The 27,388-nt window shown below is 35.7% G+C and overlaps 1 protein-coding gene and 1 long non-coding RNA gene across 11 annotated transcripts in view; one reads left to right on the top strand and one right to left on the bottom strand.

Annotated features, from left to right (window-relative positions):
- The window catches only part of STXBP4 (syntaxin binding protein 4), a 201,527-nt gene that overhangs the window by 101,123 nt on the left and 73,016 nt on the right, over positions 1-27,388 (bottom strand). For 8 of the 10 annotated variants that reach the window (XM_021067245.2, XM_021067243.2, XM_084983104.1 and 5 more), the window contains 2 exons: positions 19,206-19,295; positions 15,501-15,566 (listed from right to left, as the gene is read on the bottom strand). In XM_021067245.2, coding sequence (XP_020922904.1) covers positions 15,501-15,566; positions 19,206-19,295 — 156 coding nt within the window. Of the gene's footprint in view, positions 1-9,607; positions 9,771-15,500; positions 15,567-19,205; positions 19,296-27,388 lie in introns of all 10 variants that reach the window. The other 2 variants (XR_014820421.1, XR_014820422.1) reach the window with 1 other exon arrangement.
- Positions 1-27,388, top strand: part of LOC146398168 (uncharacterized) — a 114,093-nt gene that overhangs the window by 21,128 nt on the left and 65,577 nt on the right. The gene's annotated exons all lie outside the window — the stretch shown is intronic.

Genomic DNA, 27,388 nt, shown 5'->3' with positions numbered 1-27,388 from the left:
CTCAAAATGTGAAAATATGAATACTTCTCTAGTGATCATATATTATTGCTCCTTTTAGAAATATATTTAATCTGCTCTTAAAGTTTCTTTTGTTGCTTAATCCGTAAACCAAGATATCTTGCATGTCAGCTATACTACCTGTACCTAAATTCATGCTCAACCTCAACTGTCCACAGAAAACCCTGTGTTGATCTGACCTCACATTTCTCCCTTAGGACTTCATGCCCTCCTCAACAGTCCAACCCAATCTTTGCACAGGAGAGGCCAACTACAACTGGGCTTATCTGAAGTTTGAGAAGTTGCCAAATGCACAATTTCCCATTTCTTTGGGGCAAAGACTGGTTCAGACAAGTTAAATATTTTGGCTTTGGACTGTTCACCAATTCACTGCTGCCTTAGGTCATAATACGGTGCTGAAAGAAACTTTAAAAACAACTTGAGTGTGAGAGTAGGTTTTAGAAAGTTGTTGATCAAAGTAAGTTGCTAGAAAAATGGCCCAAGCCTGTTAAAAGTTGTTAGAACTTGAAGAAAAATTAACAAGCAGTATATATAATTTCATGGGAAATTGTGCTCATGACTTGTTTTTAAACAGAAAGGTTGATTATGTAAGGCATACAAACTCATCAAAAAATACTTAGATTTTAGAGCAGTACCACCAATTCTTCACACACACACACACACACACACACACACACAGAGCAAGTATTCCGGTAGTCATACCTGATTGAAACAAACAAACAAAGGTACCAATCCTTTCAGTGGAAAATCTTCACAGATTGTTTTTTCATTTTTTAAAAATTTCTTTTTTCCTTTCCTCTCCCTTCCTTCCCCCCATTTTCCTTGTCTCTGTCTTTTACTTCTTCATTGTTTCCTTTTGGGGTTATTACAGTAAATAAAGATAAATTACTTTCCAAAGTTTATAGGTTATTTGGCTTTTATGTCCAGGTGACTGTATAAAAAAAATTCAATTAAAAGTTTTCAGTGAACAAAGGATATCAAATTGTGTTCTCTTTTCCCTCTGGAAGCAACTGGTAACCACCATTGCAACCTAAACTGAAAATCAGTCTAGCGGTGTCTTAATAATTAGGTTACCTATGTATTTAAAGGGTTTATATGGTGTAATTATTAGCACTGTACTGATTTTACATCAAGATCTTCAAAAGGATACTAAAAAAGGGGGGGCAAGAAACTGCCAGATTTCATACAACTCAAATTTCTGGTTTTTTAAGTTTTTAAGAGAAGAGTTAATCATATTTTCTATTTGCAATTTGTAAAGGCTCTTGCTAATTGTGAAATAAGAAATTTAATCCTTAGAAAAATGGAGAGGTAGTATTTTCACTAAAGAATAGGAGCTCTTTCATTAACAATAAGTCCTGTTCCTCCGTGGCTCTGCAGGTTAAGGACCTGGTGTTGTCACTGCAGTGGCTTGGGTCACTGCTATGGTGTGGGTTTGATCCCTGGCCTGGGAACTTCTGCATGCCGCAGGTGCAGCCAAAAAAGAGTCCCTATTCCTGAAAACCTCTTAACGGAATAATAACATTCTCTACATACATAAGGGAAGATAAATGGTATATGTGGTCAAATTTGAAGGCTTTAGGGTTGATTTGGGGTGGTATATATTTATTGCAAGTGTGTATTTCTGAAATGAATAGTTGTGCCGATTGTATCCATGTGTTTGCATGCACAGGCATATATATATTTAAATTGTTCCTAAAATTGGAAAATATGCATTAAATAAGGCTATGAGTTAAAACATCTTGACTCTCAATCTCTTTTCTCCTTTTTTGTTAATTGCATTATTATAGACTATCACCACATTGCAAAGTCTTAGCCAATTTTTTTGGATTATTACTGCACATGCTATCCCCATGAAGTCTGGTTGACTTTACTCTCATGGTATCTTTCACACAGACCACTCTGGTATACTTGGTGTAATTCCATTGCCATTACCTAGTAAAATCCTCTGCTGCCTGTTATCTGGACAAGCACTTTTCAAATTTTAAGATACATATATATATATATATATATATATATATATAAATCACCAAAGGACTTATAAATGCAGATTCCGTTTCAGTAGGTCTAGGGTTAAGACCTGAAATTACATTTTTAAGTTCCAGGTGCTCCTGACACTGCTGGTCCTCAACCAGGCTTTGAGTAGCAAGGATGCAGAGTTCTAGATCTGCACTGTCCAATGTGGTAGCCACTAGCTATATGTGGCTATTGAGCACTGGAAATATAGCTAAGTCAACTGAAGAATGGAATTTTTAATTAAATTGTCATTAGCTTGTATTTAAATCTAAAAACTTAACTGTACAATATTTTTCCATTGCACAAAACTTTATTGTTTTGATGGAAATGTAATATTCCACTTTAATCACTGCATCATTTACGATATTAGTGTTGAACTGTAGTGTTTGTGTCAGGCATGTGTCATTCATGTTATATATATAAACTCATAACTGGGAGTTTCAGTTGTGGTTCAGTGGGATAAGAACCTAACATAGTGTATGTGAGGATGCAGGTTCAATCCTTGGACTGACGCTCAGTGGGTTAAAGATTCAGCATTGCCACAAGCTGCAGCATAGGTAACACATGTGTCTTGGATCTGGTGTTGCTGTGGCTATGGTGTAGGCCTGCAGCTGCAGCTTTAATTTGACCCCTAGACTGGGAAGTTCCATATATTTCAGGTGCAGCCATAAAAAGAAAAACAACAACAACAACAAAAACTATATAAATGATCTGGTTACTGTCAAAGAATTAATTAATTTCGAAAAATTTTTTAGACAACAATGTACTTATCTGAATATTTTATGCAATAGCATGAGTTATAGTAATACGTGTAAATCATGATTGGTAATTAAAGTTGAAATACTTTTTATTAGAATATGGTTAAATTATTTTGTATTTTAAAAAGTAGATATGGGAAAATTTTAATTTAAAATGAAGATATATTATAGATGCAAAATAGAGATAAATTAGCTAGTAATATAACCAGGATAAGAAAAAGACTAGAAGAAGACATGTTACAAATTTCTTTTTTTTCTTTTTTTCTTTTGTCTTTTGAGGGCCACACCTGCAGCATATGGAGGTTCCCAGGCTAGGGGTTTAATCGGAGCTGTAGCCACCAGCCTATGCCAGAGCCACAGCAACACGGGAGCCGAGCAGTGTCTGCGACCTACACCACAGCTCAGGGCAATTCCGGATCCTTAACCCACTTTGTGAGGCCAGGAATTGAACCCGCAAGCTCATGGTTCCTATTCGTATTCGTTTCCGCTGAGCCACGATGGGAACTCTGATATGTTACAAATTTCATAATGAAAGCAACTGCACTTTACAAAGCTGTTTGTTGGATAATTTTTTTAAACATCTGAAAAGTGAGCAATTAAGAGATTTTTGAAAATGTATGATAAATTCATTAAGAAGTTTTCTCAACAGTCAAATAAGAACAATGAAATTAGTTACTTGAAATCAGAAGTAAATGTTCAACATGTGTTAACTTTGGCAGCTATAAAATGGCTGGGATTCTTTGAATAAAAGTAACCATTTTAATATCAATATGGTAAGTTCAGTTATGATAGAAGATTAGAATATTTTAAAAAAATGAAAGATCTTCAATTAGGTCATGAAATAAATGCCCACAGAATACAGGAATTTTCTAACAATATCAATGATAAATTGATTCAAAATTTGAAGAAGTACAAGTACTTTTCTTTAGCTTTAGGTGAGCCATGTGATTTGGAAGTCACCACCAAATTCATACTTCAGACATGCAAAATCTTAATGGACTCCAATTTTTCGAAAAAATGTTATCAACTGGCAGCCTAAAATAGTAGACTTATGGTATAGATATGTTTTTACATCTGTCAAACAAGAGCTTCAGCTGGACAATGAAGAAGTTTTTTTATCACAATAGATGGTGCTCCAGCTAAGCTGGATCAGAAATTCAGAGTTATTGACATTTTCAAACAAGAGACTTTTTTGTTTGTTTCATGCCATTGTATGATACATTTTGAAAATTTCTGTGCTCAGTTTCCTGACGTTAACTATATAAAAAACAACATGGATAAATTTGTTAATCTTATTTAGTATATGTGCAAATTCTACAAATCCTCACTAGTTTAGAAGACAAACAAATTTAATGATCCTGTGTTCTTTTTTTTCTTTTTTTGTCTTTTTAAGGCTGCACCTGTGGCATATGGTGCAGGGGTCTAATTGGAGCTGTTACTGCAGGCCTAGGCCAGAGCCACAGCAACATGGGATCCGAGCTGCATCTATGACCTACACCACAGCTCAGGGCAACGCCAGATCCTTAACCCACTGAGCGAGACCAGGGATCAAACCTGCAACCTCATGGTTCCCAGTCGGATTCATTTCCACTGCACCACGACGGGAACTCCGATCCTGTGTTCTTTTCCAGTGCTCTTTGAGCCATGGAAGAGCTTTACAAAGATTTACTGTATTTCTAACTTCGATTTAAGATTTTCTTAAAAGGAATGGTTGCCTAAGAGTCAATAATCCAAGACAAGAAAATGGCAGTGTGATTACATTTTATTAACAACATCACACTGCATATGAATGAGCTAAATTTGAAGTTTCAAGAAAAGAGAAAGCTTATTTATGAAACTAGACAAGTGTAAGAATTAATACTGGTGTTGAAACTTTCCATAATATAAATCAATAATAATGATTTACCTGTTTTCTACCATAAATCTATTAATTTTAATGACATAGTGTTACATCAATTAACTTCAAGAACTTAAAGACTTTTGATTTTTGATGAAAATTATGCTTAGTTGATTATTTAATAAATTTACAGTTGCTTTCAATATATGCAATACTCCCTTGAATCTGATGTTAATGAGTTGTCTAGAATTAGTGATATACTTTACTTAAAAAAAGATGTAGCTTTGAAATGATTTTGCTTCAAAGAAAAGGTCTTCTAAAAACATAAAAAAGTTTTGCCAATACGGGGATAAATACTAAAAGAAAGATTTTTGTTATTCATTTCAGTTACTGGACATTTTTTAACTTTATTTGGAACATTTGGTTATATGAATCTACTTTTTCAACTATAATTCCTGTTGAATCTAAACATAGCAGTATTTCCAATGAGAATTTAGTGTATAAATTAAGATGTGCTGTAAGTGTAAAATAACATTGGACTTCAAAAATACAGCATGAGGAGTTCCCGTCGTGGCTCAGTGATTAACGACTCTGACTAGGAACCATGAGGTTGTGGGTTCCATCCCTGGCCTTGCTCAGTGGGTTAAGGATCTGGCGTTGCCGTGAGCTGTAGGTTGCAGATGTGGCTCGGATCCCACATTGCTGTGGCTCTGGCATAGGCTGGCAGCTACAGCTCCGATTGGACCCCTAGCCTGGGAACCTCCATATGCTGCGGGAGCAGCCCAAGAAATGGCAAAAAGACAAAAAAAAAACAAAAAAAAAAAACAGTATGAAAAAACGTAAAAATATCTCACTAGTAAATTTTTAATATTATTGCATGTTAAAGTATTTTAGATGTATTACATAAAAATATATTTAAAATAATTTTACCTGTTTCTTTTTACTCTTTTTAAAATGTGGCTACTAGAAAATTAACAATGATAGGTGACTTCCAATATATTTCTATTGGACAGTGCTAGTCTAGATTATTATACGAGCCTCTTATCTGCTACTAGTTACTTCCAAACCTTCTACTAGGTTAACTTCCTTAAAGTAGAGATATTCTTCACTCAGCCCTTCAACCATTCACCAAATATTTATTGAGCACCAACTCTATATCAGTGATTGTTCTAAGATATATCAGAGAACAGATGAAGGACAGCTGCCCTCCTCACAAAACTTTCCCTCTAGTTGGTGGATATAAAGGACAAAAACATAACAAGTATATAAGAAAGCAATCAGGAATACCAAAAAACTTATCCACAAAGAGGGAAAGCTGGAACATTAGTCAGGGGAAGGTGCAGGGAGGTCAGAGGGCTGGGGCACTAGTAGGGGAAGTGGGGGGAGAGTGGTAAGGCATGAGGTCTTTGAGGTAAGAGGAGTGTGGGAAGGGGATAGGATGGTAGATCAAGGAGGCTCTTATAGGCTTTGACATTTACTTTAGGTTTCTGCTTGTAGGATTTTGGCTTTTACTCTGAATGAGATGGAAAGTTTTGGAGAGTTCTAACGAGTTTTCAAAAGATATTTCCGGCTGCTGTGTTCAGATTAGACTGTATGGGGATGGGGCAAGGGTAAAAGCTGGGTGATCTGGAAGGAAGCTATTATTACAACGCAGGCAGGAGATGATGGATGATGACGGTGGTAAAAAGTGGCAAAATTCTGCAATTTTTAAAAAGTAGGGCCAACAAATTGGATGCGGAGAGTGAAGGAGAGCGAGGGCTAAGGTTATAAGTGAAACGAGTTGATGTTTTTTCTCTCCTTGTCAAGTATCTTCAATGGCAGTCCAATGTCTAAAATCTTAGGTTGGTATTCAAGTGCATATCTGCTTTGACCCCAACACACCACCTCCGCCACCATCCCTAAATGTCATTTCCTAACCCTTTCATCTGTCCCTGTCCTTATATTCCTGGGCTTTAACAATAAGATAATGGTGATGATGATAAAAGAATACAAATCAAAACTATTATTTTTTAAGGACTTTATTATATTCCTGATAGTTTTAGGTTCTTAAAAACTCAAATCCTATGAACAAATTATAAGACATATTATCATATTTTCAGATACAATGTAAATATATTAACAAATAATAGTAAAATTGGCATAAAAAGGGGGCCACTTATGACTCTAAATCAAGACTTTCTCTCTTTTTTTTGTCTTTTTGCTATTTCTTGGGCCACTCCCGCGGCATATGGAGTTCCCAGGCTAGGGGTCCAATCGGAGCTGTAGCCACCGGCCTATGCCAGAGCCACAGCAATGCAGGATCCGAGCCACGTCTGCAACCTACACCACAGCTCACGGCAACGCCGGATCGTCAACCCAATGAGCAAGGGCAGGGACCAAACCCGTAACCTCATGGTTCCTAGTCGAATTTGTAAACCACTGCGCCACGATGGGAACTCCAAGACTTTCTCTTTTATACCATGATTTTCACGCTGCACCCTCTGCCTGGAATGCTCTTTCCTTTCCATGTTGGGTCCAGTTCATATGTTACCTTTTCTCTAAAAAGCCTCCTCAGCCAGAATTAGATTTTCTTTCTCTAAATCTAATGGCTAAAACAAATCATTCCCACCTCTTTCTCCACACCTACTATTTCTTCCTCTATTATAAATAATAATGACCATAAGACAACCTACAGACTGAGAGAAAATACTTTCAAGTGATGTAACCAACAGGGGCTTAATTTCCAAAATATACCAACAGCTCATACAACTCAATTATAGCAACAACAAGAAAAACCCGAGCAAAAATGGGCACAAGACCTAAACAGACATTTCTGCAAAAAAGGCATACAGATGGCCAACAAGCACATGAAGAAACAGATGCTCAACACTGCTAATCAATAAATAAATGCCAATCAAAACCACAATGAAGTACTACCTCACTTGGTTCTAATGGTCATTATTACTAAGTCTACAAATAAATGCTTGAGAGGATGTGGAAAAAAGGGGCCCCTCCTACACTGTTGGTGGGAATGTCTGTTGGTGCAGACACTATGGAAAGCAGTATGGAGGTTCCTCAAAAAACCAAAAGCAGAGTTGCCATATGATTCAGTGATCCCATTTCTGGGAATATATCTGGAGAAAACTATAATTCAAACACATACATCCAACCCAATGTTGACAGCAGCACTATATACAACAGCCAAGGCATGGAAGCAACTTAAATGTTCATCGTCAGAAGAATGGATGAAGAAGATGTGGTTATTACCCCTACAAACTTAGTATTTCCTAAGTATAAGGATATTCTTCTTACACAACCGTAGTACAGCCATCAGATTTAGGAAATTTAACACTGAGCCAATACGTTTATCTAATCTACCATTGGTATTCCAGTTTTGTCAGTTGTCTCAATAATATCCTTTACAGCATTTTCTTCATTCCAGTGCAAGATCCAGTCTAGGGTCAGTCAGTGATTGAATTTAGTTTTAATGCCTTTCATCCTCTTAGAGTCAGATATTGTAGTTTTCATGTCTCTTTAGCCTCTTTTTAAATTAAATTAAATTTAATTTTTTGGCTGCTCTGAGGCATATGGAGTTCTCACTTCAGGGAATGGATCTAGGCTGCAGTTTCGACCTATGCTGCAGCTGCGGCAACACCAGATCATTAACCCACTGTGCTGGGCCGGGGATCGAACCGGCATCCTGTCACTCCAGAGACACCACCAATCCTGTTGTGCCATAGTGGGAACTTCTCTTTAGCCTCTTTTAATCTGGAATCTTCCCTCCCTCTCTCCTTCCTCCCTCACTTCATCTTTCCTTTTTTTTTTTTTTTTTTATTTTCCCACTGTACATCCTTTCTTTCTTCCTTTCTTGTTTCATTCTTCCTTCCTGTCTCTGTCTCTCTCCTTCCCTCTCTTTCTCTCATCCTTTCTTTCTGTCTTCTCTCTCTCTTTTCTTCTGTTTTTTTTTTTTTTTTTTTTTTTAATGGCATTGACCGTTCTGAAGACTATACCTCCTTCACACCCATACACCTACACACACCTTTCTAAAAAATAAAACTGTCCCATTTGGGGTTTGTCTGATGCCCCCTCATGGCCAGATTCAGGTTCATACATTCTCAGCCATAATTCTATGTAGATTATATGTCCTTTTCAAGGTTATCACATTTGAAGTCACTCATGTTCGTCTGTTCTTTACTGGCAGTATCAATTTTTAGCACCAGACTAGGAGTTGTCTGATTTCACTACTGTATAATTACTATTTTCCCCTTGCAATTAGTGAGCAGTTTATAGCGAGCTACTTTAAAACCATGTAAATAAGAATATATTCTGCTCTCCATTAAAAAATTCCCCCTAGATTTAGCATTTTATGATTCTAGTCTGATCCATCTCTACTGAAACAGATGCAAAATGCTGACCTCCCCAAACTGGCAGCCTCTCTACAGTAACCGTAAGTCAGCACTCAACAGTCTATAATGAGCAAGAGCCCTCCGTTCTCCCCATTAATTAATGCATGTCTTTACTAATGGTGTGGACTCATGAATCATTATTTTTTCAATGTTTTTTAATTCATTACTGTATTTAATTATTTTGGTGTTCAATTACTTCCATATTGGCCTGTGGGAGCCCCTTCAAGCTGGTTCCTTATGATATGTTCCCATCATTTGGGGCATTTCCTTATTTTCTGGCATAAGATGTTTCAGGCTCACTTTGTACACCAGCCCTGAAATCAATCATTTCTCCAAGAAGCCTAGATTCCTATTATCAGAGAATGGTTTCTGGGTACTGATATATGCTATGTGCTTGCTCACTGCTATTGGGGTGTTTGCTTCTTGGCTCTTTCAGCTCAAAGAGCTAGGAATATACATATAGAAAATACACACACACACAGTACATATACATACACATGCACACATACACACACATACATATATACATGGGCACATATATGTTTATTTTCATATAATACATGCATATTTTAGAAAGGATGCATTCATAATGATACCTTCAATTCCAGTCCATCCACAAGATTCTTTCTTGAATTCCTTCATTCTATTCTGTATGTCTTTGCCTTTTCATTGAGATTCTGGCTTTCAACAACAATCAACATATTTGCTGAGAACTTTATTACATCTAAAAAGTGTTTCAGAATGGCTTTGACCACACCTCTAAAACAACAACAAAACATACTAAAAAAAGTTTGGGATTTGTTTGCAATTCTTTTCTAACTCATTCCTACCTGTCAAACACTGAACACAAATACTGTCTCATAAGTCACTTGAATTGATTCTTTGTTTTCCTTTAGTACAGCTACGGCATTTGTTTGAAATGCAAACGAATTCATTTCAGTTTGCTTGTAGGTTTAAGTTCATTTTCCCTTTCCTAGCTTTATTGATTTATTTATTTTGAACGTGTAGAACATTAGCATGCCCCCAAATAAAAATTATGTAAAAAGGTATTCTCAGAGCGGTGTCACTCCCTCCTGCAATCTTATCCACTCTGTGTCCACCCATACAGTAGATAATCTATTTCATTGCTGTGTACATTATCCATCCTTTGGTTTCTTTTGTAAAGATAAATACAAATAATACTGCAATAAATACTGTGCATATGTATTTTAACATTATTAGAGGTGTATCTTCAGGGTAAAGTCCTAGAAATGAGGTTGCCAGGTTGAGGGATAAATGCATACATAGCTCAATCAGAAATGCCAAATTCTCCTTCATAGCTGCATACCATTTTGCATTACCACCGGCAATGTGCGAGAATGCCTATTTTGAAACAGTCTCACCAGCTGTGCACTGCTGAACTGTTGAATATTTGTTAATCTGATGGATGAAAAATTGGATTTGCATTTTTTTTTAATTTCTCTGTCTAGGCAGAATTTACTTTGCTAAGTAAAATTTACTAATTTTAGGTACATAGTTTGATAACTTTGATTAACCCAACATCACGAAAGTTTCTTCTGGAATTTAATTTTTAGTTCTTACGTCTAGATCTATAAACTATTCAGAGTTAATTTTTAAATATGATATGAGGTAGAAGTTGAGATTAAAATTTTCTTATATAAACACTTCCTTGTTCTAGAACCATGCACTGTAATGAGCAGCTTTTCCCCACTCAATTGTCTGTGAAACTTTTCAAATATCAAGCGACCATAAGTGTGAGTCAATTTCTGTTGGTATCAGATTGCTGTGAGCTCCAGGCTTAAAATCGTAGAAATAAGAAATTTATTTCGCATAGTTCCCCTGTTCCCAGAGGAGCAAGCAGCTGGTCTATGTTCAGTTTCCAATTCCTTTGGTAGTTGCTCATTGTGTAATGTACACATTTTAAAGTTGTTTTCTGTTGTTGAATGTATTCTGCCAGTGTCTCACTCAGTACTAGAAGCCCTGCCTCAGTGCAGATTTAATTGGTTTTACTCTTATTATGAGAAAGATTGAATATCTTTTCAGATGTTTTATAACTTTTCATGTTTCGTATGATCTTCTCATTGCTTTTTTTTGATGAATGTTTTGTTCATGGCTTTTGCTCAATCTTCTATATAATTTTGGCTTCACCTCAACTGTTAAAACTTTTTTTTTTTTGGCTTTTTAGGGCCGTACCGGTAGCCAGTGGAAGTTCCTGGGCTAGGGGTCTAATTGGAGATACAGCTGCCAGCCTATGCCACAGACACAGCAACGCCAGATCCAAGCCACGTCTGTGACCTACACCACACAGCAACACCAGATTCTTAACCAACTGAGCGAGGCCAGGGATCGAACCCACAACCTCATGGTTCCTAGTTGGATTTGTTTCCACTGAGCCATGACAGAAACTCCATCAACTGTTAAAACTTCTAATTGGTTATAATTTGTGTATATGGATACAACTGAGTCTTGCATATTAATTTTATATCTTGCTAGTTGTGAGTTCTTCGTCAAGTTAGTTTTATCGGTGGTTCTTTAGGGTTTTCTGTATACAATTATGTCATTTGCAAACAGAGACAGTTTTCTTTTTTCTTTTTCAATTCGTATGTCCCTAGTTGTTTTTTCAGTCTCACTGCATTTTCTTAGGCATTAGGTGTTATATTTGCTTTAAGAAATGAATTTGGTAATCTTCTTTCTTTTTTCCTTCTTCTTTTCCTTCTTTTTAATACTCAGAAGCCATTTCTGTAGTTTTGGGATTGATTGCCAAAGTTTTGGCTAAATTCTCCTGTGAAATCATTTGGCCTGGTCCTTTTCTACAGGGTGGTTTCTTGGTAACTTCATTTCTTCTATTGAAATGAGTCTGTTAATCTCTTTCTACTGAGGTCATTTTTTTAGTAAACTATATTTTCTTAAGAAAACCTTTTAATAGGTATGGTAAACCTATTTATGTTAATTAAGATGACAATTATGTTCAATTTCAATTCTGCCATATTGTCTCTTGTTGAAATTATTGTATATATTTACTGCATGTGTTTATTCATACTCTACAGATTACCTTTGCATTATAACTTTTTTTTTTTAGGGCTGCACCCATGGCATATAGCAGGTCCCAGGTTAGGGGTTGAATCAGATCTACATATGCTGGCCTATGCCACAGCCACAGCAATGAGAGATCCGAGCTGTGTCTGTGACCTACACTGCAGCTCATGGCAATGCCAGATCCTTAGCTCCACTTGAGAGAGGCCATGGACCAAACCCAAGTCCTTATGGATACTAGTCACGTTTGTCACTGCTGAGCCACAATGGGAACTCTGTATTATTACTTTTAATACTGCCTGAAATCCCCTCTGTCTTCACCTAGTCTCTTACTCTTTGGTGTCCCTGTTTTATATGATATTTGCTGGCTATTATACAACAGAATGATCATATTCTATGTTCTCCTTTCTTTTCCCTTATCCTCTCATTAAAAAATAATTGCACCTTTGATTTTTGTCAGACATGCAATGTTTACACAGCATTCTTTTACCTGTGAACTCACACTCACTGTAATCTCAGCTTATACAATAACATATAGGAAATGCTCACTGTTTGGAAATTCTTGTCAAAGCTATTTTTTGGCTGGCTGAAACTCACCCTCTCCCAGATTCCTTAGGAATACTACATGTGTACATTATTCTCTGAATACTGGCACATTCCTGTTTTCCTATGGCATTGCTATCTGCCAGTCAGTTTGCTGGTATACAATACTCTTTTTTTTTTTTTTTTTTTTTTTGGTCTTTTCTAGGGCCACACCCACAGCATATGGAGGTTCCCAGGCTAGGGGTCAAATCAGAGCTGTAGCTGCTGGCCTATGCCAGAGTCACAGTAATGCGGGATCTGAGCTGCGTCTGCGACTTACACCACAGCTCACAGCAAAGCTGGATCCTTAACCCACTGAGCGAGGCCAGGGATCGAACCCGCACCTCATGGTTCCTAGTTGGGTTCGTTAACCACTGTGCCATGACGAGAACTCCAGGTATACAATATTCTTCATTTACACATTCCCTCCTTTAGTTTCTTGAAAATATAGCTCCATTAATACCTTACTTTGTATGTTGTGTAAAGAAGGTTCATGCTGGTCTAATTCTACTGCCTTTGTAAGTTATTTGATCCTTTCATTAGGAGGCACTATGAATTTTTTCCTCTATTTTGAAGCCTATTAGTTTTACCAGGATATTTCCTACCGTTGATCTTGCCAGGTTAAATTTCCCCACTACCCAATAACAGTTTCAGGTTATCTTGTACTTCTGGTAAGTTTTCTTAGCATACAGTTCTAAATATTAGTGCCGTTGAGTTGTTTTGATTTACTTCAAGAATATCTTTAATTTCTTTATTTCATTCTTATTTTTCTGATTTTCTGTGAGGCCTTTTCATTTGATTATATTCTTCCTTTGGCAACTTCTAATTTAATTTTCATTTCTGTTATCATTTTGTTCTTTTCTTCTCTTTCTTTCCTAGTTTTATCAACTCTCATTTAATTTATTCCTGTTTTGTCATTTTCTCGTTTTAGTTTTTAAATTCTGATTTGAAGTGTTTTTTCTTAATGCCAAATGCTTATTTGAGGATATTAAATTGTTCACAGTGTGGTGTTACAGTTTTCATCAGCTTTGTGGATGAATTGTTTTGAAGTGTTTTCATCAGGAGGAAAGCTTTAATTCATACAGTTTGATTTTTACAGTTGTTTTGTAATGACTGGGACAGATTTTTTTTTTCCTATTCCTTTTTCTTTCATAGAAAGAATTTGTAGTTCAACAGCACCCTCTTCTGTGCAATTTCTTTTGTGGATTATGTGTCGGAGGTCGTGGTGGGGGTATAGATGGAGATTTAGTATGTCTTGCTTCTCTTTCACTTCTGCAAGATCCTTACCTTTTCCCTCTTATTTCCTTCTTTTTATTTCCTAGTCTCTAAGGGACACCCACCCTTCTCTATTTGATCCTTCCCCAGAAATTATGATTCTTTTTTTTTGTTGTTGTTGTTGTTGTCTTTTTTGTCTTTTTTTTAGGGCTGCACCTACAGCCATAGAGGTTCCCAGGCTAGGGGTCTAATCAGAGCTACAGCTGCCTGCCTAGGCCAGAGCCACAGCAATGCCAGATCCGAGCCACGTCTGTGACCTACACCATAGCTCATGGCAACGCCGGATCCCCAACCCACTGAGCAAGGCCAGGGATCGAACCCGCAACCTCATGGTTCCTAGTCAGATTTGTTTCCGCTTCGCCACAACAGGATTAAAGGCTGCCACTTCTGGTTGCACACACTTTCTCAAGTGCTGAGAACCAAATCCTGGCCTCTGTTCAGTATTTTGGCATTCATAGTTGCATTTTCTCTTCCTGGGGTGTGATTTTATTAGTACTTCATCTAATTGCTCAGTTTCTTCTTATTCCTTTCGACAATTTTTAAAACTTACTTCCTCTGCTCTTTGTATTCCAGTTTCAGTGGCAGGCAGGCTGCAAAGAATCTGTTGGAATTTTTAAACTCTATTTATATGTACTTTGAAGGTTCTGGTGCTCTCTGTCACACAGCCATATTTAAGGTATGGGTCCTGTATGGATGATTTTATTTGCTCTGTCAATTTTATGTTTTTGGGGAGGATAATCTTGGGGAGATTCAAAATCAGGAGATTGCCACTGATCTATAACAATGTCCTCCTAATTATCTACTGTTATTAATTGTTTTTGTTTGTTTGTTTGTTTGTTCTTGGTCTTTTTGCCTTTTCTAGGGCAACTCCTGCAGTACATGGAGGTTCTCAGGCTAGGGGTCTAATTGGAGCTATAGCTGCTGGCCTACGCCACAGCCACAGCAATGCCAGATCCGAGCCACGTCTGTGACCTATACCACAGCTCACGGTAACACCGGATCCTTAACTCACTGAGCGAGGCCAGGGATCGAACCTGAAACCTCATGGTTCCTAGTCGGATTCGTTAATCACTGAGCCACGACGGGAACTCCTCTACTGTTATTAATTGTTTGTTATTTGTATCTGTTTCGTGATGATGTAATTTTGTTTTGTTTTAAGCAAGCTAAAATTCTTTAAAGAATGAAAATAATTTTTTACTTTTTATTATTAAGAATATAATTAAAAATGCAACTTGGAAGGCTTTTTTTCACTTATTTTGTTTTTATCTTAATAAAATGATTATGAATAAAAGAAGAAAAGAAAATGGAAGAATAAAAGCAAAAGAAAAAAAGAATAGAAAAGCAATGAGACTGATCATTTCAGTCCATGGCGATCTGGTTTTGAAAGCAATTTCAAAGAGGAGTTTTAACATTTCCTTTGGCAGCATGAACAGCATAGGTACAGAGTCTGCAACCGATTGCCTTTAAGATTTACCCCATCTTATACAATATTGTTTACATCTGTAAGCTCTGGGGTATTATACACATCAGTGCTCTGGAATTATACCTCACATATTTATGAATGCATACACGAAATGCACACATAATACATGCACTTACTTGCTTTACATTCTGGAGTTCTTCTGTCAATTGTTTCCTTTGCTTTTCTGATTCAAATAATTTTTCCTGTATTTAAAAACCACTGAATTAATAACTTGTTATGAAGGTATCAATGGGTGTCATTTTAGGGCTTCGTTTCGAAGCTTACAAATTCCCAAACATCTAATTGAAAATGTAGTTCCCAGTCACTTTTCCGGCTTTATGTATACCAACTAATAACTAAAGGAATTGGTTACTTACAATATAATTGTGATGTCAGTGTGCTTTCTGTTGCAATAATTAGCCAGCTTTAAAAATCTCAAAATCTGGAGTTCCCGTCGTGGAGCAGCGGAAATGAATCCAACTAGGAATGTGAGATTGTGGGTTCAATTCCTGGCTGCACTCAGTGGGTTAAGGATCTGGCATTGCCGTGAGCTGTGGTGTAGGCCAGCAGCTGTAGCTCTGATTTGACCCCTAGCCTGGGAACCTCCATATGCTGTGGGTGCAGCCCTAAAAAGCACACACACACAAAAAAAGAAAAGTTCTCCGTTAAAAATCTCAAAATCTGAGGTCCAAAATAAGTCAGTCAGGATCAAAGTGGATAATATTAACCGCATGTTGGATGATAGTTGTCATTGCCAAAGAGTTTGAAAATTGAAGAGCATTATTATTATAACTTATATTATAAGTCTCTCTATACTACAGAGGGCTATGAAATCGGGTTACTATTATTTCTTTTCTTTTTTTTTTTTTTTTTGTCTTTTTTTTTTGCCATTTCTTGGGCCGCTCCCGTGGCATATGGAGTTTCCCAGGCTAGGGGTCTAATCGGAGCTGTAGCTGCCAGCCTATGCCAGAGCCACAGCAATTCGGGATCTGAGCCACATCTGCGACCTACACCACAGCTCGTGGCAACGCCGGATCCCTAACCCACTGAGCAAGGGCAGGGACCGAACCCACAACTTCATGGTTCCTAGTCGGATTCGTTAACCACTGCGCCACGACGGGAGCTCCCCATATTATTTCTTGAATTTAGCTTATTTTTGGAAGATTACCCATACAAATGAAGATATGACTGCTGTAACCAAAATATGAAATAATAGTTACTAAGGTAGAGTAATATTAGGCATGTCAATCAAATATTAAAATATTTGAACTTAAAATGAAGTTAAGGACATACCCTAAAATGTTGAAATTTGTTAAGTATGTCATATTTTTTTATCAAATTAGAGATACTAAGAGTAATTTAAGAATCATTTTACTATAAACCTGAGCAGAGGAATTGCTCAAAGATTATACTGAGTGGTAAATATTCATGGCAACATTGCCATGTTTATAAGAAGCAATCTGCTTTCTGTTACGCTTTAGATCATTCTTGTCTAAGAGATAAAATGAAGGTACATGAAGATGAATATAACATAGCAATCTAATGAATCTGCCACAGACCAGGAGCCAAGAAACTGCTGGCTCCTGTGCTTTTATGCTCTAGCAAGTCACCTTCACTTTTTGTGTCCTAGTTTTTTGCATCTGTAAATGGAAAATATATCTATTTTCATTCAGCTTTGCAAAGCAGTAGCAATGTGTATTCTGCAGAAAGGCTTTAAGTTAAATAAAGCCTGTAGTAATTTTAAAAATCATTCTTGCAAAATAAAAATTAGCCAGTGGCATCAAATTTTCTTGGCTTCATTTTTACTTGTACCTCAAATTAGACATGAAGAATAGAGATGTCACAGGATAATGGGAAGTGATGAGAGACCATCTACACACTTTATGAATGTCACTGAATAACCTCTGTTATTTGTATAATGTGTGTACAATACAAGCAGAAAAACTGAAAGTACAAAAACATTACCTCAAATAAAATATTTATCACTTTATACAATCTTTTCTACAGCTAAACAAGTGGTTCTCAGCCAATAGATAGGTTTTCAGGGAAAGGAAATTATCAAAGATAGACCACATTTTACCTGTGATTTCAGGTTTTGTCATATTAGGATATGTTCGGTTACATTTAGTAAATTTTAAATGTGAATACTGATTTACTGAATAGCTTCTCAGGACAGCTTTGTTTAAATGTTAAATGGATACAGTTTTAAATTAAAATTCTAATAACTGCTACTGATATTTCAACAAAAACTTGAAATACATCACTAAATTTAACAGTGATAAATATTAAGGAAATGAAAAAGAACCGAATCTCAGAAAGTTCTGGTGAGCCATGATTTAATGATTTATGCACAGTAAATTATATAAAAATGCTATCTTACCAATGTAACCAATATTATTGATGTTTTCAAAGAGAATATGAGAAACCATTGTCAATTTATTTTTAAAACAAAATTTGTATTTTTCATCTCGACTCAATTGTCATACAAAAATTGTGGAAAGACTGGTTTCAAAGATGCAAAAAGAAGCATATAAAATATTTCCTTTAGTAATAAAATGCTTATATATATTTGGAGGGAACATAAATTGGTAATATCTTTTCAAAGGAAATTTAGTAAGATATAAAATTTTATATGTTCATATCCTTTGATGAAGCAATTCTGCTTTCAGAAACTTATTCAATTCATACTTTTACAATTGGGCAATTGCCCAAACATATTTATAATGGAATTGTTTTTAATACTGGAAAACTGGAAATAGCCAAATATCCATCAATAAGGAACTGACTAAGCAACCTAGAACTGAACCTTTTGTTGATAGAAGTGTTAAAAAGAATTAGGTAGATAAGTATATTAACCTGAAAAGTAGCCCAAGCTATAATGTTAACAAAGAGAAAAAAAAGTGTGTAATTAATGAAGTAATTTTGTCAAAGTTAAAATATATATGTATACACATGTATTTAAACATATGGTTGGCTACACAGACCAAATCTCTTAAAGGGTAAACAAGCTATGTTAAATGATGGCTTCCTCTAGGGGTCAGAATTTAAAAACTGAGGTAGCAATGAAATTCTTTTTTTCGTGTAAAGGTTTGGTTTTAATAATAATTAAACAAATAACAGAATTATACTTACTTAAGAAAATAATTTAAAATAGTTTTAAAATATATTCCTATGGTTAACTAACGGTAAATCAAGTAGTTATGTTGTTTTTCTTGAAGATCTGAAATATATAATGGCTTTCTACAAAAATTAGGATATATTACAAATAATACTCTAGTAAATATGAAATAAAATATATAAAGAGAACTGAAATCTTAAAGTATATTTGGGATATACTGTGTGTTTTTATTTCCCTTAAATCATATTGCCTTAATTCCAAACTATGCTGGCAAAAGAAGATGTCCCTGAAGCATGCCCATGAACAGGGAGAAAATGTATTTTTCCAGTGAACATCTGAGGATCCAAAATTCTCATGGTTTGCTTTGTTGGCTCCTCATCTAATCTGTGTTGGCACCCCATTCTTACCATCAGTGTGAGAAAAAAAAAAAAAAGGTCGAGAAGTAGTCAGATCAGAAGGTATGACTAAAAACCACTGATCACATCGACACTTAGAAATTATGAAATATAAATAATAAGTGTGTAGAACTGAAAAATTAATTCTCTAAAGGTCAGCTGAAGAAATAAATATCAAATCACTTGATGTTAATACTCAATACTAAGCTTTTTAATATTAATCTTCTTAAAAAATAAAACTAAGCCCCAATACTCCAGAATTCAACAAAAGGTAATTTTGTCTTTTCTTTTTTGTAAAGAAAATATAAGGAAGCTAATTTGGATATTACCTTAAGTATATTTACTTCTTCCAAGGCATCATTTCTTTCATGTTTAAGTCTTTCCATTTCATCTGCTTCTAAGGAATCACAGGGAGGAAGCTGTCAATATTGAAATACAAGAGAAAAGTTATATATTAGATACTAATTATGAGAACTAACATAAAAATACTTTTGATGCGTCTTAAGATTTTGCGTTCCAATAAGAAGATTGTTTTTAACTTTGGAATCATTTCATTAGATAAAAGAGAACATTAAAATATTCTCAGATAGGGAGTTCTCACTGGGCTCAGCAGGTTAAGAACCCAACTAGAATCCATGAGGATGAGGGTTTGATCACTGGTCATGCTCAGTGCCTTAAAGGATCTGCCACTGCTGTGAGCTGCAGTGTAGGTCACAGACACAGCTTGGATCTGGTGCTGCAGTGGCTGTAGTGCAGGTTGGCAGCTGCAGCTCTCATTTGACCCCTAGTCCAGGAACTTCCATATGCCACAGGTGTGGCCCTAAAAAAAATTAAATTATCTGGGATAACTTAATTCTTTAAAATTTAACCTTGTATTTTTGTTACTTACAACAGAATTTAGATGATTATAAGGTACATATACTCTGTTGTCATCTTTATGATTTTTATTTTAACAATATAACTTTCTTTAAAAGTCCAAATACCAAGGCTGTATTTAGAAGTATATGTGTTTGTAACATATATATGAATGTATGTATATATATACACACAAACATGTGTGTGCACACACAATGGAATATTAATCAGCAACAAAAACGAATGGAATGCAGTATGGATGGACTTAGAGTCTCTATCATGCTTAGTGAAATAAGTCAAATAGAAGACAAACACCGTATGATATCACTTATACGTAGAATCAAAAAAATAATACAAATGAATCTACATGTAAAAGAGAAACAGATTCACAGACATAGAAAACAAACTTATGGTTACCAAAGGGGAGAGGAAAGGGGGAGGGACAAATTAGGGGTATGGGATTAACCGATACAAACTACTATATATAAAATAGGTAGGCAACAAGGATATACCATATAGTACGGGAATTATACTCAGATTCTCTTAATAAGCTACTATGGAATATAATCTGGAAAAATACTGAATTACTATGTTGCACACCTGACATTAACACAGTACTATAATTCAACTATACTTCACTTTAAAAAAGACTATGAGTTAGCAACAAAAACACTCCCTCAAGTCATCCACTCTATAGTATTTAATGCTAACAAAATACTGGACATTATCAACCAAGATAGTTGACATCAACCCATTAATTTATTACACTCATTGATTAGGTGTCTTGTTTTAACTAAAAAAAAATGTAATGTCACAGCCAAAATGGTTTAAAAAGGTTGCTGCACAGAAACTATGCCTTGAAGATAATATTAATAATTCATGAACAAGTGAATGGCAACAACAAAAAAGAGATGACAATAGCAGAGATGACAATTTCTCTTACTTCTAGCTTGATCTCTGACAGTTAACTACAAGGTAAAACATAATAGCAATCTTATCAGAGATAAAAATCCAAGTCTAATTATACCCATCTTCTATGTGGAAGTTAGAACTAAAAATAGAAAAAATATAATTTAAAGGACTGAGCAGAGAAAGCAATTGTTATATGAGTATAACTTTAAAGCTGGACCCTTCAGAATAAGAGGTGAATGCAGAGTAGGAAAAGAGAATACAAATAGTTAATGATATCAACAATTTATTGAGAAGTTTGTGCAGTTATATTGCTATGGACTATGTATATTCAATATCAAATGCTTACTATAATCTTGTCTTCATTTTACAGATAAGGGACTGGGCTCAAAAGGTTAGTAATGTCTAATGTATCACAGCCAACAAATGGCCATTCCAAGATTCCCATAGAGTCTGTGATTTTTATTAACTGTTTAACAAAAAATCATGGTGAAATGGGTATGACAAACATATATCTGCTTTCCAAATCCTAGAATAACAGAAGTAGGCGTCATTCCTACTTAAGTTTTGGCCAAAATATTTTTCCTAAACATTATTAATTCCTTTTTATCCTGACATCTACTTTTGCCTATCTATGGCCATTGTCCATACCATAGTCTTCATCTCTCTATTATTCTATTTCATAATTACTTAAAACACACTCATAGAATTCATTCTTATACTGTTTTTGATAAGTTCTGAAGACATGTTCAAATATAACAATATTTTCCAAAGTGTGTTCCAAAGGATATTAATCAGTTCTGTACAAAAGCAAAACTGGGTGGTGGTGATAGTGATAGTGATCCAGTAAGTTAGAGAAATGTAGGATTTAGAAAAAGTTAACCTTCTTTCCCACAGGGCTTCCAATAACCTTGATATGGTAATAAGTATTGTGAACATCCAAAAGGTAACATAATCACTTATTTTCCTCAAGTTTTCTGACCAACTATGCCTCTCTCACTCTTTGATTTATTTATCTTGTAACATCTCACGGGACTAATGTCTGCAAAGCACATTCTGGGAAACACTGCTACCCAACATTCAGTTGGGCTTATTCTATCTTGTTATCTTAAGAAATAAAAATAAACAATTCAACAGCTGAAATAAGAATCTAGGTAACAGAGATATAATAATTTACTAAGATAAATTATGGATTGGGATTTTAGGGATGTAGTAGTAAACTTTTGAGTTTAAAATGGGGGTAAATCATGCACAAAAGAACCCATGGTACTATTTGGGAGGCAAAACACTACAGTGGACAGTCACAGAACAAATCACGACTTAAATTTTTTTTTTATAATTCTATTGCTATTTTAGGGCTAAGCAGCAAAAACTTACAGCCAGACAACTGGCCATAGACATTACTTGAAAATTCTTTGAGAAGCCTCTTTGTGGCCAAGTGATTTTCTAAATATGCTTCAACTAAGCAAGTAGCAAAGGAAATAAATTGTTGCTGTTTAATATCAGTGATTCCAGACAGATACCAGTTTTCTAATTTACTTCTAGCTCTTGGATTTTATCCTCCTTACCTTCTCACATCCCTTTCCTGCCTGGCTCCCATGATATCATTTTCCACCCTCAGGCCCCCTGACCTCTGCAATACCTGGTAAATAACATTGTAAATCATTTCCACTCTGCCTTCTGAAGTCTCCTATGGTGATGCCAAGAGATACTGCAGAAAGTCACTGCACTGAGCCGACTGGGTCTGACCTCAACTCTCCTTTCACTGTTGCTCCACCATCATACCTTTTAAGTTATCTGACCTGGGCCAATTTTGAATAGTCGCTATTCCACTGGCTGCATCTCCAACCTCAATTCATCTTAAACAGAACAAAACAACTTTCTCTTCCCTAGGTTTTTGATATTGCAGTGTCTCATCTACCTTGGAATATTTAGGCTGTTTCTAATGACTTAATTTAATTTCTACTATTTAAATGGGTAAGCAGAGGTTCCCCAAAGTTTATCCCTTTCCAACACCTTCTCTACAAGCTCTCTCTGAGTGATAACATTCACTGCCATGCTACCATAACTATCACCCTCCAGATCATTCCCAAATCCCTTTCCTGGTACCCAGTTCCTTATTTCCAATTGCCCCCCCTTTCTGTCTTTTCTAGGGCTGCACCCACAGCATATGAGGGTTCCCAGGCTAGGGGTCTAATCAGAGCTGTAGCCAGCAGCCTACGCCACAGCCAAGCTGCGTCTGCGACCTATACCACAGCTCACGGTGACACCGGATTCTTAACCCACTGAACAAGGCCAGGGATCGAACCCGCAACCTCATGGTTCCTAGTCGGTTCATCAACCACTAAGCCACGATGGGAACTCCCCAATTGCCTTTTGGTTATTTATACCTGTCAGCATCTTGAACTTACTCTTTCTAAAACACAACCCATCATCTTCACTAGCTTTCTCTTCTTATTCCCTCTTTCTAATAACAGTACCAACATGCCATTAATCATCCAAATAAAAACTTAGGAGTTATCTTTAATTCATTCTCCCTTGGTTCTTATACAGAAATGCAAACCTCACTGATGACGCTCTTGCTGTTTAGGTAAATACCTTGGATCTGTTTCTCCATTCTTTTATATACTCACCTTCACCATAGTTTAGCTGTTATTATTCCATATTTGGATTCTTTCCTTTGTCCTCTGTCTAGATTACCAACCACCAGATTAATCCCTTCCAATACAACCAACACTACTATAAATTTACTATTTCTAAAACATCACATTGTTCATGTCACAATTCCCACTTAAGGAGTTCCCGTCGTGGCACAGTGGTTAACGAATTCGACTAGGAACCATGAGGTTGCGGGTTCGATCCTTGCCCTTGCTCAGTGGGTTAACAATCTGGCGTTGCCGTGAGCTGTGGTGTAGGTTGCAGACGTGGCTCGGATCCTGCGTTGCTGTGGCTCTGGCGTAGGCTGGTGGCTACAGCTCCGATTCAACCCCTAGCCTGGGAACCTCCATATGCCGCGGGAGCGGCCCAAGAAATAGCAACAGCAACAACAAAAAAGACAAAAGACAAAAAAAAAAAAAAAAAAATTCCCACTTAAATACAAATACAAATGTCTAATATTTACTCTTCCAGACCTAACTTCCTTCACTGACCTGCATGTACCCAATTATCTTTTTAAAAAGTAGATTACTCTCTGGCTACTATCCCATTATATACATTTTTTTTTCATGCTAATATGCTTATCAAGCTCCAGTCACCTCTTTGAGCAAATAAAATTGTATTTATCATTCAAAACTCACTCAAATGCCAACTCTGTTTGGAATCTTCTCTGAATGTTCTAAGCTCTATTACTACTTTGGCCTTATCACAATGCATTTTTAAACTTTAATTATTTATATATGTGAATATCCTTATACTATACCCTAAATTCTTTAAGGGACAGCCTCGACTGTTTTATTTATCTAAATAACATGTGCTGGAGCACCTAACATAATGCCACACACACTATAGTTGTTCAATATACAGCTAATATTTTACAGATGAGTATATAGTGAAGTTGGCTATAAAGTATTTACTGCTACACATAGTGAGAAATACAATTTATATCACAACCCAACAACATTACTCACTTTTATCATATACGGTTCACACTGATATTTTCCATTCTATTCTATTTCACTTGTTAAAATACAGTCCACTTAATTGATTTAGCAAGAACCCTAATTGCGAAAATTCAACATTGAGACATTTATAGTGTTCTCTCTGTGATTTTTAAGATCCATTTATGACATTTGATTAGTGTGATAAATCTATCATATTAACATCAACTATAGTCTGCTGATGCTAAGTTTAGAGTACTGCTAAATGTAGGCTTAAACCTTGCCTTTTTTGAGAATAATCTTATGCCAGCAGCAGGTGTAGCACTATGTGAATTTTTTAATATAGCAATGATGATTAGAAACACAGCCAGATAATTATATTTTTGGTTCTAAATGTCATATTACACCAACCAAAAGTTTTTCATCAACCAAACAAAAATAGGACTGACTCACAAACTCTTCCTTTAAAAAAGATAACATCTCAAGAAATATTATGAGTCAAACAAAATGATTAGCAAATGAAGCTAGTTACAAAGGAGTACACGCTGCATGATCCTATTTATTATAAAGAGCAAAAATAGGCAAAAGTAAGCTATGCTGATATGAGTCAGAATAGTGGCTGCACTGTATAAGTGGGAGTGGTGGCAGGCTGGGAAGTTGGCACGAAGGAGCCTTTTGAGTGGTGATTACACGAGATACTAATATAAATTCATGCAATTGTACACTTTAGATTTTTGTACTTTACTGTATGTCCATTACGCTTCAGTAAAAATTTTATTTTTAAAAGATAAATTGAGGAAAATACAAGTCAAAAAAAGGAAACATATGAGTATAAAACAAGAATCCTTAACAGATGGATTATAAAATCTGCCTCTGTTGTTTAAGATGAGATGGTTGAGGGGGTGATCAGAGTGTAATTTCCCCACCTTCACAGTCTGTCAGTATCCTGATCTCAGATCAGTGGACATACTACTTTAGATGAGCACTATAATGTTATTTAAACTCAAAAAAATTGGGTATTATACTGTAAAATATTTTTAACTTGTTTCTGGTGAGCTGCTTGACAAGTAGTGATTTTTAGAGTATTTTTCAAACTGCTGCATGATTCATTAGTAAATTATAAGACCAAATATTTAATTAAATAGAACTAAATATTAAATATACGATGATGTAGACAACGTATGTAATGTTTTGAGACATTTGTTGCAGTTATGTATGTGAGTATGATGAAGTAAAACATATGCTTTTTATGGATTTGTGGATTCAGGTGAAAAAAAAAAAAGCCAACATTTTATGGGGATTTTTCTGTGTGCTGACAAGCAGAAATACAACAAAAGAATTCTTGTAAACTGATATAATGCCTCTTGCACAATATATGATATGAAACCACAAACAGGAAATTATTGGCATGTAGACCTTGCATGATTACCACTGTCACTCTGCTTTTGCTATCAAAATGCCACAGATTGAATACATTCTTACCTGCCATAAAATAATATTGGTACAAAAGAAGTAAATTACTAATTTAGAGCATGATTATTTCTTTACAGCTGCTAAGAAAACTTTGCTTGCTCATACAAAGTACTCTAAATTCCCTTTGATGTTGTAGGCCACCCAATGACTTGCTTTTCCTCATCAAATATGGGTATGGTAGCTTTTAAAACTGGTTGGCAATTAGATAACAATGCTCTCCTGTCAACATTAGATAGATAAATACATAAAAACTGAATCAGTGGAAGGAAAACCATGCTCTTACAGCGTGAGTTTTCCTACTCCAAAAGCTACAGACTTAGTTCTGCTAGATCAGTGCTTCAATTCTGGGAGAACCAGGAGAGCTCCAAACAACTAGGTCTTTGGGAACTTTCATTGCTGGTGGGAATGCAAATTAGTACAGCCATTTTCAAAGACAGTTTGGAAGTTTCTTACAAAATTAAACAACCTCTTACCATATAGTCCACCAACTGAGTTACTGGTATTTATCCAAAGAGTTGAAAATTTATGTCCACACAAAAACTTGCACATGGACATTTATAGCAGTTTTATTCAATAATTACCAAAACATGAAGCAACCAAGATGTTCTTCAGTAGATAAATGGATAAACATCCAGATAATGATATTAATCTGTGCTAAAAAGAAATAAAAAGACATAGAGAAACCAAGCCAATCTAAAAAGGCTACATACTGTATGATTGCTAGGAATATAACATTCTGGAAAGGGCCAAACTATGGAGATAATAAAAGGATCAGTGGTTGCCATGGGTGGGGAGTGAGGTTACAGAGAGGTCCCAGGCAGTGTACGGAGAATTTTTTGTGTAATAAGAATACTCTGTATGATACCATATTTATTGATGCATGTTATTATACATTTGTCCAAACCTCAAAGAATGCATAACGCCAAGAGTGAACCATAATGTAAATTATGAACTTTGGGTGATGATGATGTGTCAGTGTAGGTTCATCAATTCTAACAATCCTCCAGTGGAGGAAATTTCTGCACTTTCCTCTTAATTTTGCTATGAACTTGAAATGGCTCTAAAAAAAAAAAAAAATTAAAGCCTTACAAAAAATTCACTAGTTATTATAATGGCAAATAAAGTATATGGTAGCTAGAAGTAAATCTAACAAAAGATCAATAAGGTTTGTATTAGGAAAAAAATACATAAAATGTATTTTATGCCATTCAAAAGATATAAATTCAGTGCATGTGCATTCAGAAGACCATAAGAGATAGCTGTTTTGCCTATATTATGGAAACAAAACTGTTTGGCCTAATTTATGGAAACAAAACGCAAAAGCCAAACAAAATGAGGAGACAGAGGAATATGATTCAAATGAAAGAACAAAATGAAACCCCAGATAAAAATCTTAATGAAATGGAGATAAGGATTTTACCTGATAAAGAGTTCAAGGAAATGGCCACAAGTAAGGATACTTAACCAAACTCAGGAGAAGAATGGAGGAACACAGTAAGAACCTCAACAAAGACTTAGAAAATATAAGAACCAATCAGAGCTGAAGAAAACAATAAAGGGAATATAGTAGAGACAATGTCAGATTAGATGATATTGAAGAACAGATAAGTAACCTGGAAGATAGAATAGAGGAAAACACCCAATCTAAATGGCAAAAATAAGAAAAAAAAATGAAGAGA

Source organism: Sus scrofa, chromosome 12 (genome assembly GCF_054392235.1).
Source record: "Sus scrofa isolate SSC_HxYL_T2T_F1_AM1 chromosome 12, Sscrofa_HxYL_maternal_Yorkshire_Landrace_v2.0, whole genome shotgun sequence".
Taxonomy (NCBI): Eukaryota; Metazoa; Chordata; class Mammalia; order Artiodactyla; family Suidae; genus Sus; species Sus scrofa.
This window is presented reverse-complemented; position numbering and strand designations above follow the sequence as displayed.